Source organism: Schistocerca nitens, chromosome 11 (assembly GCF_023898315.1).
Source record: "Schistocerca nitens isolate TAMUIC-IGC-003100 chromosome 11, iqSchNite1.1, whole genome shotgun sequence".
NCBI classification, from domain to species: Eukaryota; Metazoa; Arthropoda; class Insecta; order Orthoptera; family Acrididae; genus Schistocerca; species Schistocerca nitens.
This window is the reverse complement of record NC_064624.1, coordinates 114,249,242-114,266,347: the sequence shown is the minus strand read 5'-3', so window position 1 is coordinate 114,266,347 and position 17,106 is coordinate 114,249,242. Positions and strand designations below refer to the sequence as shown.

Genomic DNA, 17,106 nt, shown 5'->3' with positions numbered 1-17,106 from the left:
GTACTCCAGCTGGAAATGTCTTTACCAACTAAAGCTCTGCCTCCCTCCTTAAGAGCTGAAAATGCCAAGATACCGAAGCAGCCATACAAATGTCACAGAACACAGGGCACAGCCTTGCTGCAAGTCAGCCATCCACATGTGGTGGAATGGTGCAGGAGGGCTCCTCCAAAGGGAGTGCTTGTAATGGCAACACCGACCACCATAAATGGCAGTCAGTGATTACATTAAACCTCTATGAGGTATTTTTGAGAAAGTTGTGACCGTGAGATAACCTAATGGGAACAGAACAAACAATCTGTTTGACTGGGATTCACTTCCAAAACACTCCAGCAGAGTATAACCAACACTAAACAGGTGGGTGAGGAACAGATGTTCTCCAGCACAAAAGCAAGTCGTAATATTACATATTAATATCAGTTGCCAGCCTAATTAGGCATTTTTGTCAAACAATGTAATAAAGCTCAAGGCAGTGCTAGGGCTAACCTAACTTTGCTTAACACCTACTAAACTCTTTCTTGACATCTGTTTGCACTAGAACACAGTAACCTAACCTTGCAGATAAATGTAGTACTAACTTGGAAGTGAAGACGATGTACCTTGAATGAACTAGATGCAGCAGTTAATACAACCGGTCACCAACACACATGATACTAATAGCATTACTAAACAGGGCAGAGCATGAAATGATTCTGATTTAAATTGGGGTTTATTATGATCATACTCTATAACATCATTGCTTAGTAGAGTTTCTCTATGCCATTACATGAACCAGCTTGCATTAAAATAGCTAACACAGTAAATATTTCTTTCTTGAGCTCAGTTTGAAGCAATTAAACAGAAAGCAAATCTAACTACAGTGGCTCTGGAGGGACCTTTGCTTTGCTTCATTAACCAACTAGCCTAGCACATGAGGGCTATTAAACTTTAATGGTTTGATGAACCATGCTCATTAACAAAACTACTCAAGTGTGTATGGGAAATTGTGAGTATTGTCATGAATAATTATTCATTAAGTGAAGCACAACAAACTATAACTCTTCAAATAACAAGTGTGCTTTGAAAAGCAGTCTTTTAACCTTCTCAAAATATGGTTGACTGTGCAAATGCCAAAACAATTTTAAATTCAAGTTCAAACACCTACACATAAAATGAACAGTGATAAAGCTTTGTAATTCTGATCAAAGTGCATAATTAATAATCTTTTTTACTTGTATTCAATATTATTATTCTTTTAACTAACAACTTTACTATTTACTGGTACTTTTTTAAGTAAGGCAAATTATTTAAGAAAATGATTGCAGATAAATTGAAAACCACACTGGCAGTGTAGTATTTCTCAAACTATAAAACTGAACTTTAAACACAACTCCACACATCAGAAAGTAATCACACCTATTTCTGAATAGTCTTTTCATAATAAATTAGCACACTTGGAATTAAATTCACTAGGATAGGATTCCTGGTGACGTTTGTGATTTGGGATAATCACAGGTGAAAGATACAGCTTTTAGCAATACCACAATTATTATTAAAATCAACCAAATTTCACAAATACCTGGTCCATTTACAGAGTGCCAAATATAAACATTTTGGTGGAAGGCTGGTGGCACTGGTGGCGTGATTTGCAGTGGCTGTTAACATGACGGCGATGTAGTCATGGCAGTACTGTTGGCCTCGCCATGTTGTAGGTCTTCTGAATTATATTTTTGCAGGGCCGAAAACCGTGCCATTATACATGGTATCACCAAATGCAGAATCAAAGGTGCATAAGTAACGCTCTTAGCTCCTCTGCCTCAAAACTGCAAGAATGAGCCACAATGTTCCGCTACTGCTAGCGAGATATTAACCACAGCACTGCTCAAGCCAGACTCCTTAGCCGTCGCAAGGGACGAGTTGCCGCTTGCGTGAACGACACCTTTTCCATTCTGTCAGGCTACTTCTGTAGCTGCAGGGATTCCCCAAATTTTTTACATTCAACTCTGCATTCCCTAACTATGGACCAAGTCATTTACAGTGCATTACATAATAATCATTCCAGTAGTTATTTACATTAACAAGCTTAATTTAAACTTTGTTCCAAAAGTTCACATAACTGAAATATGTATACGTTATCAAGGAATTTCCATGACAGATAAAAGACTCTACATACGACAGATACAGCACTCTACATAATCTACATGATGATTGGTTCAGTAATGAAATAAAATTTCTGGTATAGGTAAGATTGATGGTGAGCTTCTAATTGTCGGACTATGTTGTTTAACTGAACCCATCAGAAGCTAAGAGGGTCTTTTCATAGTTGTTTAGTGTTCGGCTGATCAGTGACTCGAACACAGAGCTTAATCATATGAAGCTAGAGCCATTTTAACAGACCACCAAACTTTCAGTCCAGTGCCATTGTTTTGTTGTTAGCGGAGGATGCTCCTCACTGGATGAGTGTTCCCTTTTCCTGGAGGTTAATTACAGCCTTTACAAAACATTCTTTTCCTTGTTTACCAATAATCAACTTTCACTAGTGGCCTTACCTACCTAATGTGTACTTTTGACTTGATTTTGTAATTGATGAAATAAAATCACATAATTGTCAGCTGCCTTGCTGGAATTATTGTAGCCTATGGAAATTTTTGCAGGAAATGTTTCTCCCACCTGAGCAGCTGTCATCTTCTAAGAGTTTAGGTTGTACCAACACTAGATCATAGAACAAAACTCGGTGACAAGTATCAATCAAACTTCCAGAACGTTCTCCTGGTACCTTCGTTGTATTAATAGCTGCAGTAGTGTGGTATTGTGTCAAGGAAAGTTACTTATTTTCTAGTTCTTTATTTTGGTGCTAGGGCATATAATTTTACTAAGAGAAGAGATGCATTTGATTTATAAGGAAGTCAATCATAAGCAGTTGCTGTTCTGAGAATGGGTCCATTGTTCTTCTCGAAGTGGATTCCTTTTGTTATAATTTCTGAAGAAATTTATTTTTTACTTTGAGGTGGTACTAAGCAGCTTTGTTTATCCAATATAATGTTTTTTTGAAGAGGTCATTCATTATTGTAGTTTCTTCTGTTACTATTAACACCACCGGTTATTGCAAAGACGAGACTTGTCTTCAGTAAATGTAGCTTACGTAGCACAGATAATCCGTCCAGATAAATTCCAGGTGGTAAAAGGAGGCCTAAAAAAAGTATCGTGCAATTGCGTAAGATAGTCCTGATTTTTTCTATGTAGCGTACTACATTGATGCATATTGCAATAAGTTTAGTTATCAGCCATAATTTTTTATTGGAAGTTATAAATTATTCTTGGAGTGACTTACTGAATGTTGTACTCTTAACGGTCATGAAGATTGTTGTTTAAGCCTTTGAAAATGGTGCTCAAAGTATTTTGTGCGTGTATGTGGTAAGTGCGCTGAACAAATCAAATCTGAAAATAATTTTCTAATTTTGAGTTGGTTTGTCTTGATGTGTTGGTTTACCAGTACGGCCAAATTGATTACTGGCAAACGTCATGAAATGTGACCAGTTAACCATCATGCAACACTTTAATTCAATAGCAAATATTGAGGAAAAAAGAAAGAAGTAATTTAGTGTTAAACGTCCTATCGACTGCAAGACCATAAGAGACGAAGCAGAATCTACAGCACTCAAATGTGGGAAAGGAAATAGATAGTGGCATTTCAAGGGAAAGGTCACAGCATTTGCATTTATCAGTTTAAGAAAAAAAAAAAGGAAAATGTAAACCAGGATGGTTGGGTGGACATTTGAGCCATTGGGCCTTAACTTTATAAAATGAAAATGTTTTGTCCTTAGAAAAAAATGTACAATCAGAGGCTAATGAGTCCTCAGAATGTAACAGTATGCATCTGGTGTGACAAAGGTCTTTTGTGCTAAGAAATTGTTCCCAGGGATATGTCCATAGTAGTTAGCATCCGTTGTATTCGTGGTTGTCTGCAAATAATTTCATTGTGTCATTTGAAATAGTAATATGTGCTCATCAAACCAAAGGAGAAAAGTAATTTTGATTTTTATCGCCTCTACGTGTCTTTTCAACAATGATAGGTGGTGTTGATTTCAACTGTCACACAAAACTTTTCTAGCCATCATTTCAAGTTAAGACATGTCACTCGTAGCAACTGGCAAAAAGGAATTCGATAATAAACATTTTCTTGTGGGCAGTCAACAACGATGATGCATGCAGGCATGCAGCATGCAGGCTTAGATTTCCACTCCACACAGAAGTTTCCATTAAGTTATTTCCATTTCAGACATATGCAAACCGCGCTACAGCTAGTCTAAGCAGATGTTTAATGTATATTTGTGGTTAGAAAACAATGATAGGTGCTGGATTCAAATCCCAGTAAAGGTACAAAATACTTTCTCAACATTTCTGATTCGCATCTAGCTATATTTGGATATGTAATGTATTATTGCCCTTAGTTAACAATCCTATTACTTGCTGGGTTTGAATCATCTAACACAAAACTTTATGCTATGTCATTTCAACATTTGCACACACATGCTTACATGTGGCCAAAATGATATTTAAGATCTTTCATACTTACTTAAGAGACAATAGTTGCTTAATTGTAATACAAATGTCTTAGTCATGTAATTTCAAGTTGAAACTTAAGTTTCTGGAATGTCATTTATTGCAATAAACTTGAGTTTACAAGTGTTGAAGGCTGTCACCTGATTATACCAGGTTTCGTGATATTTACATTATCGTGACATTAGTCTGATTGTGGACTCAGTATTACAGATCAATTTCTTCAAGTAGTGTCTCGTAGTAACCATTTTGTAGAGTGAAATGCCCGTACTGAAAAGAGATCGGAGGGACTGTAAGACTGTAACATTATGTGGGTGCATACAATTTAGGTGGAGTGGAATTCAGGCCGTTGGTATAGATTTGATGGTGATAATACCTGAGCTGACCTCTCCAGTAATTCTGTAATTGAGTTTTTGCAAATGTATGTACCTTCTGGCTGCACTTTGTTTTGAACTACATGTTGTATCTGGTCATTCATTTGTATTAACGGGAGCCCTGTCCCCATATGTGGCACATGTCGTCCATATAGTTGTCAGTGTGTGGATGGTCCCTCAGCAGTGCTGGCCATAGGGAGGCACCCCCACATCCCCACGAGGAAACACCAGCCAGCTCACACCCTGCCTCTCTCTGTATGTGCAGCGCACCAGTCGTTACGGAGCTGAGTACCACAACCAGAACCACCACCACCTCCGCCGCTGCCGCCACCTCTGCCAGCGCACCTCGCCAGACACCTGCTGCTGCGCAGCCCACGACTACTCAACCTGATGAGGGCACTGTCTCTCAAATGCGGTGAGTTCCCTCAACACACACACACACACACACACACACACACACACACACCATTATAAGGTAGATCAGACATAAATACTCAAAAGCATCAGAACATACATTCATGGGTGGTATCCTCAGGACTAGATCATAGTATCATGGGAGAGAGGTTAATTAAGAACAGGTTGGTAGAGAAAATAGCTATTGTCAACAGTTCAGTGACTTATTCTCATCAAGATCAGCAAACCAATGCCAGCAATAATTCATGCAATGTCATCCACAGAAAATTTAGTGGCAGGTAGAGTATGAGTGCACTGAATGTGTAACACTATGTCAAATGAGATAATTGTATGTTACTCTAGATGTATTGGAATGATCTAGCAGAGGTCACACATACACACATTTATGAGACCATTTTTGGTTCTCGTCAGGAATGAGACGGGAAAAACAACCCAATAATTTGCTATAAAGTTTCTGTTAGTAACAAAAATTACACTCTGCAAGCACCAGCCTGAAGCAAACGTCAGCAGAGCCTTAGCTTGTCAGGGAGTGGTCCACCTTGGTTGCCCCACTGCTGTAACAGCCAGTCCCAGTAACCACAGACATGCGAAACAGAAACTCTGCCTCCTGTTGACAAAGTGTCTGTCTGTGTGAGCAACAGATTTACAGTGCCATGAGCACCCAGAATCCACTGTCATTTGTGGTATGCATTCCTCTCTGTCTTTCCCTTCAGTTTTTAACCTCAACAACTACCTCTAGTGCCACAGCAGTTATTCCCTGATGCCTTCAAATATAACTTACTATGCTGACCCTTGTACTTGTCACAGTTTTCCACATATCACAATATCCTCACCTGTTGTGCAGAGACGTTCCACAGTTCTGTTATGAGTTCACCTAGTTTAAACATCCTTCTATAGCACCAAATTTGGAATGCTTAGATTCCCCTCTTGTTTTTTTCCATAATCCACGATTAATTTTTATGCAGTACTGTGCTCCAAACATACATTAAGGGACATCCAATACAAATTCAGGCCTATCCTTGGTATTAGTAACTTTACAAGGAATCTCCTGCTTTCCCATGCAACATTACTCCTTATAACAACCACGCTCTGTCCCTCAGTGTAAATTAGCTTCATGTGTAATAGTCACTAGAAGCAGTCTACTGCGTGGTCCTTAATTCCGATGTAAACATTGCCACCAATGTTATTTCTGCTACTCTGCAATACTTTCCTCTTTCTTCCATTCATTAATCCTGATTTAGTGTTCATTCAACTATTTATTCCATTCATCAACTCTGGTGATTCATTGAGACTTTCAGTGAACACAGAAATATCACCAGTGAATTTTATTAAACAAAATCGTTTTCACCTTCAGTTTTAATTAAATTCCTGGAAGTTTCTTCAATTCCACCAATGATTCTTCAGTGTTCATCTGAACATTTGTGGAGACTACCTGCATCATTATCTTTAATCATCTTTGATTCAGAGTACCAATTCTTGTTGATTATTGCTCTTATTCTATGTTATCTGCTGTACCATATACGTACCTTTTAGAGAAGAAAAATTCACTGTTTCATGCTGTCAAATGTCATGTAAAGATATACAAATCCAATAAATATCTCTTGATTTTTCTCACACATTCCTGCCACTATAAGGTTGAAGGTCAAGTTGTCCTCCCTGGATCCATTACTCCAAATTTAGCATCCTCAAACAGATCATCAGCTTTGTCTTCCATTCTTCTGGATGTTGTTAATTTTGTCAGTAAGTTGGATTCATGAGCTGTTTGGCTCATTGTGCGTAAGCTATCACACTTACCAGCACTTGGTCACTTCTGTAGTGTTTGGATGTCTTTTTCTGGCTGTCTGTTGTTATGAATTGTCTCTCATCGATTATATAGACGAACGTGAAAATTCGTTTGATCGCCATTCATTATCACATTATCTAGAGCCTCATAGAAGTTAAAATTCACATTCCATTCCTGTGTACTTCAGTATCCTATTTATTTACACACTGAATTCACGTAACAACTCTCTTAAACTCTTCAATAAAATTCTTCAGGGTATCAGACCGCATCGTCATAATTTTAAAATGCGCCAACTAATTTTCCGAAGCAGAAACAAATTATCAGACATGCTCGGTTCTACCAAGGATGCAGTTGACAAACTACACACAGCTGGCGTGTATCAAATTGGTTGTGCGTGTGGATTGGTCTACATAGGTGAGACGGGACGTCCGATTAAGACAAGGCTCTCGGAACATGAAAGATGTATCCGCCTGAAACAACACACTAAGTCAGCAGTGGCGGAACACCGAGACGAGTGCGGGAAACCAATATTTTTTCAAGAAGCCCGCGTCCTGGCAAAACAGCCTCTCACTTTCAAAAGAAAGATTAAGAGAGGCGATAGAAATAGCCAAAAGACCCGCCAACATGAATAGAGAGGACGGGTACAAGCTTCCGAGGTCTTGGCTGCCTGCAATAGCAGGGTTACGGAGCGGCGGCAGAGCCGTGGCGGCCCATGCAGACACGCGGAGAGCCGCAGTAGTGGTCGCGAGTACACAAACAATGGCACGCCGCAGCCGGCTTCTGGACAGCATGGAAACAGTGTGACGTCACAGCCATCACCTGTTCGCTATTCGTCCGTCTCCTCCAATGGGGTGGATTAATATAAAGACCAATAGAAAACAGCTATTTCAGCCAATGACAGATAATAAAGGAAACACCAATAAAGCATACCTTTCACCCCTCCTCCTCCTCCTTTTACAGCCAATCAAGCAACTACACGGTTTTCTCGTGCAGCTATTTAAGGAACCAAGTGTGTTCGTTTAGGAGTTAACGTAAGGCCCTGATGAAGGCTAGTTGCAACGCTGGCCGAAACGTTGGCGCATTTTAAAATTATGACCATCCGGTCTGATACCCTGAAGAATTTTATTGAAGAAGACAACGGCCGCGGAAGCCTATGCTTACAACTCTCTTAAAATGTACTTCACTCATTGTCATAACTAAATTGTGATCTGACTGTACATCTGGTCCTGGGTATACCTTAAAATCCAATACCTGATTCTATAATGTGTGTCTGGTTGTGATGTACTCCAGCTGGAAATGTCTTTACCAACTAAAGCTCTGCCTCCCTCCTTAAGAGCTGAAAATGCCAAGATACCGAAGCAGCCATACAAATGACACATAACACAGGGCACAGCCTTGCTGCAAGTCAGCCATCCACATGTGGTGGAATGGTGCAGGAGGGCTCCTCCAAAGGGAGTGCTTGTAATGGCAACACCGACCACCATAAATGGCAGTCAGTGATTACATTAAACCTCTATGAGGTATTTTTGAGAAAGTTGTGACCGTGAGATAACCTATTGGGAACAGAACAAACAATCTGTTTGACTGGGATTCACTTCCAAAACACTCCAGCAGAGTATAACCAACACTAAACAGGTGGGTGAGGAACAGATGTTCTCCAGCACAAAAGCAAGTCGTAATATTACATATTAATATCAGTTGCCAGCCTAATTAGGCATTTTTGTCAAACAATGTAATAAAGCTCAAGGCAGTGCTAGGGCTAACCTAACTTTGCTTAACACCTACTAAACTCTTTCTTGACATCTGTTTGCACTAGAACACAGTAACCTAACCTTGCAGATAAATGTAGTACTAACTTGGAAGTGAAGACGATGTACCTTGAATGAACTAGATGCAGCAGTTAATACAACCGGTCACCAACACACATGATACTAATAGCATTACTAAACAGGGCAGAGCATGAAATGATTCTGATTTAAATTGGGGTTTATTATGATCATACTCTATAACATCATTGCTTAGTAGAGTTTCTCTATGCCATTACATGAACCAGCTTGCATTAAAATAGCTAACACAGTAAATATTTCTTTCTTGAGCTCAGTTTGAAGCAATTAAACAGAAAGCAAATCTAACTACAGTGGCTCTGGAGGGACCTTTGCTTTGCTTCATTAACCAACTAGCCTAGCACATGAGGGCTATTAAACTTTAATGGTTTGATGAACCATGCTCATTAACAAAACTACTCAAGTGTGTATGGGAAATTGTGAGTATTGTCATGAATAATTATTCATTAAGTGAAGCACAACAAACTATAACTCTTCAAATAACAAGTGTGCTTTGAAAAGCAGTCTTTTAACCTTCTCAAAATATGGTTGACTGTGCAAATGCCAAAACAATTTTAAATTCAAGTTCAAACACCTACACATAAAATGAACAGTGATAAAGCTTTGTAATTCTGATCAAAGTGCATAATTAATAATCTTTTTTACTTGTATTCAATATTATTATTCTTTTAACTAACAACTTTACTATTTACTGGTACTTTTTTAAGTAAGGCAAATTATTTAAGAAAATGATTGCAGATAAATTGAAAACCACACTGGCAGTGTAGTATTTCTCAAACTATAAAACTGAACTTTAAACACAACTCCACACATCAGAAAGTAATCACAACTATTTCTGAATAGTCTTTTCATAATAAATTAGCACACTTGGAATTAAATTCACTAGGATAGGATTACTGGTGAGGTTTGTGATTTGGGATAATCACAGGTGCAAGATACAGCTTTTAGCAATACCACAATTATTATTAAAATCAACCAAATTTCACAAATACCTGGTCCATTTACAGAGTGCCAAATATAAACATTTTGGTGGAAGGCTGGTGGCACTGGTGGCGTGATTTGCAGTGGCTGTTAACATGACGGCGATGTAGTCATGGCAGTACCTTTGGCCTCGCCCTGTTATAGGTCTTCTGAATTATATTTTTGCAGGGCCGAAAACCGTGCCATTATACATGGTATCACCAAATGCAGAATCAAAGGTGCATAAGTAACGCTCTTAGCTCCTCTGCCTCAAAACTGCAAGAATGAGCCACAATGTTCCGCTACTGCTAGCGAGATATTAACCACAGCACTGCTCAAGCCAGACTCCTTAGCCGTCGCAAGGGACGAGTTGCCGCTTGCGTGAACGACACCTTTTCCATTCTGTCAGGCTACTTCTGTAGCTGCAGGGATTCCCCAAATTTTTTACATTCAACTCTGCATTCCCTAACTATGGACCAAGTCATTTACAGTGCATTACATAATAATCATTCCAGTAGTTATTTACATTAACAAGCTTAATTTAAACTTTGTTCCAAAAGTTCACATAACTGAAATATGTATACGTTATCAAAGAATTTCCATGACAGATAAAAGACTCTACATACGACAGATACAGCACTCTACATAATCTACATGATGATTGGTTCAGTAATGAAATAAAATTTCTGGTATAGGAAAGATTGATGGTGAGCTTCTAATTGTCGGACTATGTTGTTTAACTGAACCCAACAGAAGCTAAGAGGGTCTTTTCATAGTTGTTTAGTGTTCGGCTGATCAGTGACTCGAACACAGAGCTTAATCATATGAAGCTAGAGCCATTTTAACAGACCACCAAACTTTCAGTCCAGTGCCATTGTTTTGTTGTTAGCGGAGGATGCTCCTCACTGGATGAGTGTTCCCTTTTCCTGGAGGTTAATTACAGCCTTTACAAAACATTCTTTTCCTTGTTTACCAATAATCAACTTTCACTAGTGGCCTTACCTACCTAATGTGTACTTTTGACTTGATTTTGTAATTGATGAAATAAAATCACATAATTGTCAGCTGCCTTGCTGGAATTATTGTAGCCTATGGAAATTTTTGCAGGAAATGTTTCTCCCACCTGAGCAGCTGTCATCTTCATAGAGTTTAGGTTGTACCAACACTAGATCATAGAACAAAACTCGGTGACAAGTATCAAACAAACTTCCAGAACGTTCTCCTGGTACCTTCGTTGTATTAATAGCTGCAGTAGTGTGGTATTGTGTCAAGGAAAGTTACTTATTTTCTAGTTCTTTATTTTGGTGCTAGGGCATATAATTTTACTAAGAGAAGAGATGCATTTGATTTATAAGGAAGTCAATCATAAGCAGTTGCTGTTCTGAGAATGGGTCCATTGTTCTTCTCGAAGTGGATTCCTTTTGTTATAATTTCTGAAGAAATTTATTTTTTACTTTGAGGTGGTACTAAGCAGCTTTGTTTATCCAATATAATGTTTTTTTGAAGAGGTCATTCATTATTGTAGTTTCTTCTGTTACTATTAACACCACCGGTTATTGCAAAGACGAGACTTGTCTTCAGTAAATGTAGCTTACGTAGCACAGATAATCCGTCCAGATAAATTCCAGGTGGTAAAAGGAGGCCTAAAAAAAGTATCGTGCAATTGCGTAAGATAGTCCATAATTTTTTCTATGTAGCGTACTACATTGATGCATATTGCAATAAGTTTAGTTATCAGCCATAATTTTTAATTGGAAGTTATAAATTATTCTTGGAGTGACTTACTGAATGTTGTACTCTTAACGGTCATGAAGATTGTTGTTTAAGCCTTTGAAAATGGTGCTCAAAGTATTTTGTGCGTGTATGTGGTAAGTGCGCTGAACAAATCAAATCTGAAAATAATTTTCTAATTTTGAGTTGGTTTGTCTTGATGTGTTGGTTTACCAGTACGGCCAAATTGATTACTGGCAAACGTCATGAAATGTGACCAGTTAACCATCATGCAACACTTTAATTCAATAGCAAATATTGAGGAAGAAAGAAAGAAGTAATTTAGTGTTAAAACGTCCTATCGACTGCAAGACCATAAGAGACGAAGCAGAATCTACAGCACTCAAATGTGGGAAAGGAAATAGATAGTAGCATTTCAAGGGAAAGGTCACAGCATTTGCATTTATCAGTTTAAGAAAAAAAAAGGAAAATGTAAACCAGGATGGTTGGGTGGACATTTGAGCCATTGGGCCTTAACTTTATAAAATGAAAATGTTTTGTCCTTAGAAAAAAATGTACAATCAGAGGCTAATGAGTCCTCAGAATGTAACAGTATGCATCTGGTGTGACAAAGGTCTTTTGTGCTAAGAAATTGTTCCCAGGGATATGTCCATAGTAGTTAGCATCCGTTGTATTCGTGGTTGTCTGCAAATAATTTCATTGTGTCATTTGAAATAGTAATATGTGCTCATCAAACCAAAGGAGAAAAGTAATTTTGATTTTTATCGCCTCTACGTGTCTTTTCAACAATGATAGGTGGTGTTGATTTCAACTGTCACACAAAACTTTTCAAGCCATCATTTCAAGTTAAGACATGTCACTCGTAGCAACTGGCAAAAAGGAATTCGATAATAAACATTTTCTTGTGGGCAGTCAACAACGATGATGCATGCAGGCATGCAGCATGCAGGCTTAGATTTCCACTCCACACAGAAGTTTCCATTAAGTTATTTCCATTTCAGACATATGCAAACCGCGCTACAGCTAGTCTAAGCAGATGTTTAATGTATATTTGTGGTTAGAAAACAATGATAGGTGCTGGATTCAAATCCCAGTAAAGGTACAAAATACTTTCTCAACATTTCTGATTCGCATCTAGCTATATTTGGATATGTAATGTACACTCCTGGAAATTGAAATAAGAACACCGTGAATTCATTGTCCCAGGAAGGGGAAACTTTATTGACACATTCCTGGGGTCAGATACATCACATGATCACACTGACAGAACCACAGGCACATAGACACAGGCAACAGAGCATGCACAATGTCGGCACTAGTACAGTGTATATCCACCTTTCGCAGCAATGTAGGCTGCTATTCTCCCATGGAGACGATCGTAGAGATGCTGGATGTAGTCCTGTGGAACGGCTTGCCATGCCATTTCCACCTGGCGCCTCAGTTGGACCAGCGTTCGTGCTGGACGTGCAGACCGCGTGAGACGACGCTTCATCCAGTCCCAAACATGCTCAATGGGGGACAGATCCGGAGATCTTGCTGGCCAGGGTAGTTGACTTACACCTTCTAGAGCACGTTGGGTGGCACGGGATACATGCGGACGTACATTGTCCTGTTGGAACAGCAAGTTCCCTTGCCGGTCTAGGAATGGTAGAACGATGGGTTCGATGACGGTTTGGATGTACCGTGCACTATTCAGTGTCCCCTCGACGATCACCAGTGGTGTACGGCCAGTGTAGGAGATCGCTCCCCACACCATGATGCCGGGTGTTGGCCCTGTGTGCCTCGGTCGTATGCAGTCCTGATTGTGGCGCTCACCTGCACGGCGCCAAACACGCATACGACCATCATTGGCACCAAGGCAGAAGCGACTCTCATCGCTGAAGACGACACGTCTCCATTCGTCCCTCCATTCACGCCTGTCGTGACACCACTGGCGGCGGGCTGCACGATGTTGGGGCGTGAGCGGAAGACGGCCTAACGGTGTGCGGGACCGTAGCCCAGCTTCATGGAGACGGTTGCGAATGGTCCTCGCCGATACCCCAGGAGCAACAGTGTCCCTAATTTGCTGGGAAGTGGCGGTGCGGTCCCCTACGGCACTGCGTAGGATCCTACGGTCTTGGCGTGCATCCGTGCGTCGCTGCGGTCCGGTCCCAGGTCGACGGGCACGTGCACCTTCCGCCGACCACTGGCGACAACATCGATGTACTGTGGAGACCTCACGCCCCACGTGTTGAGCAATTCGGCGGTACGTCCACCCGGCCTCCCGCATGCCCACTATACGCCCTCGCTCAAAGTCCGTCAACTGCACATACGGTTCACGTCCACGCTGTCGCGGCATGCTACCAGTTTTAAAGACTGCGATGGAGCTCCGTATGCCACGGCAAACTGGCTGACACTGACGGCGGCGGTGCACAAATGCTGCGCAGCTAGCGCCATTCGACGGCCAACACCGCGGTTCCTGGTGTGTCCGCTGTGCCGTGCGTGTGATCATAGCTTGTACAGCCCTCTCGCAGTGTCCGGAGCAAGTATGGTGGGTCTGACACACCGGTGTCAATGTGTTCTTTTTTCCATTTCCAGGAGTGTATTATTGCCCTTAGTTAACAATCCTATTACTTGCTGGTTTTGAATCATCTAACACAAAACTTTATGCTATGTCATTTCAACATTTGCACACACATGCTTACATGTGGCCAAAATGATATTTAAGATCTTTCATACTTACTTAAGAGGCAATAGTTGCTTAATTGTAATACAAATGTCTTAGTCATGTAATTTCAAGTTGAAACTTAAGTTTCTGGAATGTCATTTATTGCAATAAACTTGAGTTTACAAGTGTTGAAGGCTGTCACCTGATTATACCAGGTTTCGTGATATTTACATTATCGTGACATTAGTCTGATTGTGGACTCAGTATTACAGATCAATTTCTTCAAGTAGTGTCTCGTAGTAACCATTTTGTAGAGTGAAATGCCCGTACTGAAAAGAGATCGGAGGGACTGTAAGACTGTAACATTATGTGGGTGCATACAATTTAGGTGGAGTGGAATTCAGGCCGTTGGTATAGATTTGATGGTGATAATACCTGAGCTGACCTCTCCAGTAATTCTGTAATTGAGTTTTTGCAAATGTATGTACCTTCTGGCTGCACTTTGTTTTGAACTACATGTTGTATCTGGTCATTCATTTGTATTAACGGGAGCCCTGTCCCCATATGTGGCACATGTCGTCCATATAGTTGTCAGTGTGTGGATGGTCACTCAGCAGTGCTGGCCATAGGGAGGCACCCCCACATCCCCACGAGGAAACACCAGCCAGCTCACACCTTGCCTCTCTCTGTATGTGCAGCGCACCAGTCGTTACGGAGCTGAGTACCACAACCAGAACCACCACCACCTCCGCCGCTGCCGCCACCTCTGCCAGCGCACCTCGCCAGACACCTGCTGCTGCGCAGCCCACGACTACTCAACCTGATGAGGCCACTGTCTCTCAAATGCGGTGAGTTCCCTCAACACACACACACACACACACACACACACACACACACCATTATAAGGTAGATCAGACATAAATACTCAAAAGCATCAGAACATACATTCATGGGTGGTATCCTCAGGACTAGATCATAGTATCATGGGAGAGAGGTTAATTAAGAACAGGTTGGTAGAGAAAATAGCTATTGTCAACAGTTCAGTGACTTATTCTCATCAAGATCAGCAAACCAATGCCAGCAATAATTCATGCAATGTCATCCACAGAAAATTTAGTGGCAGGTAGAGTATGAGTGCACTGAATGTGTAACACTATGTCAAATGAGATAATTGTATGTTACTCTAGATGTATTGGAATGATCTAGCAGAGGTCACACATACACACATTTATGAGACCATTTTTGGTTCTCGTCAGGAATGAGACGGGAAAAACAACCCAATAATTTGCTATAAAGTTTCTGTTAGTAACAAAAATTACACTCTGCAAGCACCAGCCAGAAGCAAACGTCAGCAGAGCCTTAGCTTGTCAGGGAGTGGTCCACCTTGGTTGCCCCACTGCTGTAACAGCCAGTCCCAGTAACCACAGACATGCGAAACAGAAACTCTGCCTCCTGTTGACAAAGTGTCTGTCTGTGTGAGCAACAGATTTACAGTGCCATGAGCACCCAGAATCCACTGTCATTTGTGGTATGCATTCCTCTCTGTCTTTCCCTTCAGTTTTTAACCTCAACAACTACCTCTAGTGCCACAGCAGTTATTCCCTGATGCCTTCAAATATAACTTACTATGCTGACCCTTGTACTTGTCACAGTTTTCCACATATCACAATATCCTCACCTGTTGTGCAGAGACGTTCCACAGTTCTGTTATGAGTTCACCTAGTTTAAACATCCTTCTATAGCACCAAATTTGGAATGCTTAGATTCCCCTCTTGTTTTTTTCCATAATCCACGATTAATTTTTATGCAGTACTGTGCTCCAAACATACATTAAGGGACATCCAATACAAATTCAGGCCTATCCTTGGTATTAGTAACTTTACAAGGAATCTCCTGCTTTCCCATGCAACATTACTCCTTATAACAACCACGCTCTGTCCCTCAGTGTAAATTAGCTTCATGTGTAATAGTCACTAGAAGCAGTCTACTGCGTGGTCCTTAATTCCGATGTAAACATTGCCACCAATGTTATTTCTGCTACTCTGCAATACTTTCCTCTTTCTTCCATTCATTAATCCTGATTTAGTGTTCATTCAACTATTTATTCCATTCATCAACTCTGGTGATTCATTCAGACTTTCAGTGAACACAGAAATATCACCAGTGAATTTTATTAAACAAAATCGTTTTCACCTTCAGTTTTAATTAAATTCCTGGAAGTTTCTTCAATTCCACCAATGATTCTTCAGTGTTCATCTGAACATTTGTGGAGACTACCTGCATCATTATCTTTAATCATCTTTGATTCAGAGTACCAATTCTTGTTGATTATTGCTCATATTCTATGTTATCTGCTGTACCATATACGTACCTTTTAGAGAAGAAAAATTCACTGTTTCATGCTGTCAAATGTCATGTAAAGATGTACAAATCCAATAAATATCTCTTGATTTTTCTCACACATTCCTGCCACTATAAGGTTGAAGGTCAAGTTGTCCTCCCTGGATCCATTACTCCAAATTTAGCATCCTCAAACAGATCATCAGCTTTGTCTTCCATTCTTCTGGATGTTGTTATTTTTGTCAGTAAGTTGGATTCATGAGCTGTTTGGCTCATTGTGCGTAAGCTATCACACTTACCAGCGCTTGGTCACTTCTGTAGTGTTTGGATGTCTTTTTCTGGCTGTCTGTTGTTATAAATTGTCTCTCATCGATTATATAGACGAACGTGAAAATTCGTTTGATCGCCATTCATTATCACATTATCTAGAGCCTCATAGAAGTTAAAATTCACATTCCATTCCTGTGTACCTCAGTA

General features: G+C 40.2%; 1 protein-coding gene across 1 annotated transcript in view; it reads left to right on the top strand.

Moving 5' to 3' along the window:
• LOC126212690 (cortactin-binding protein 2-like) overlaps positions 1 to 17,106 on the top strand; it is a 101,724-nt gene that overhangs the window by 51,174 nt on the left and 33,444 nt on the right. Inside the window, exons 4-5 of the mRNA XM_049940106.1 lie at positions 5,176 to 5,325; positions 14,988 to 15,137. Coding sequence (XP_049796063.1) covers positions 5,176 to 5,325; positions 14,988 to 15,137 — 300 coding nt within the window. The remainder of the gene's footprint in view (positions 1 to 5,175; positions 5,326 to 14,987; positions 15,138 to 17,106) is intronic.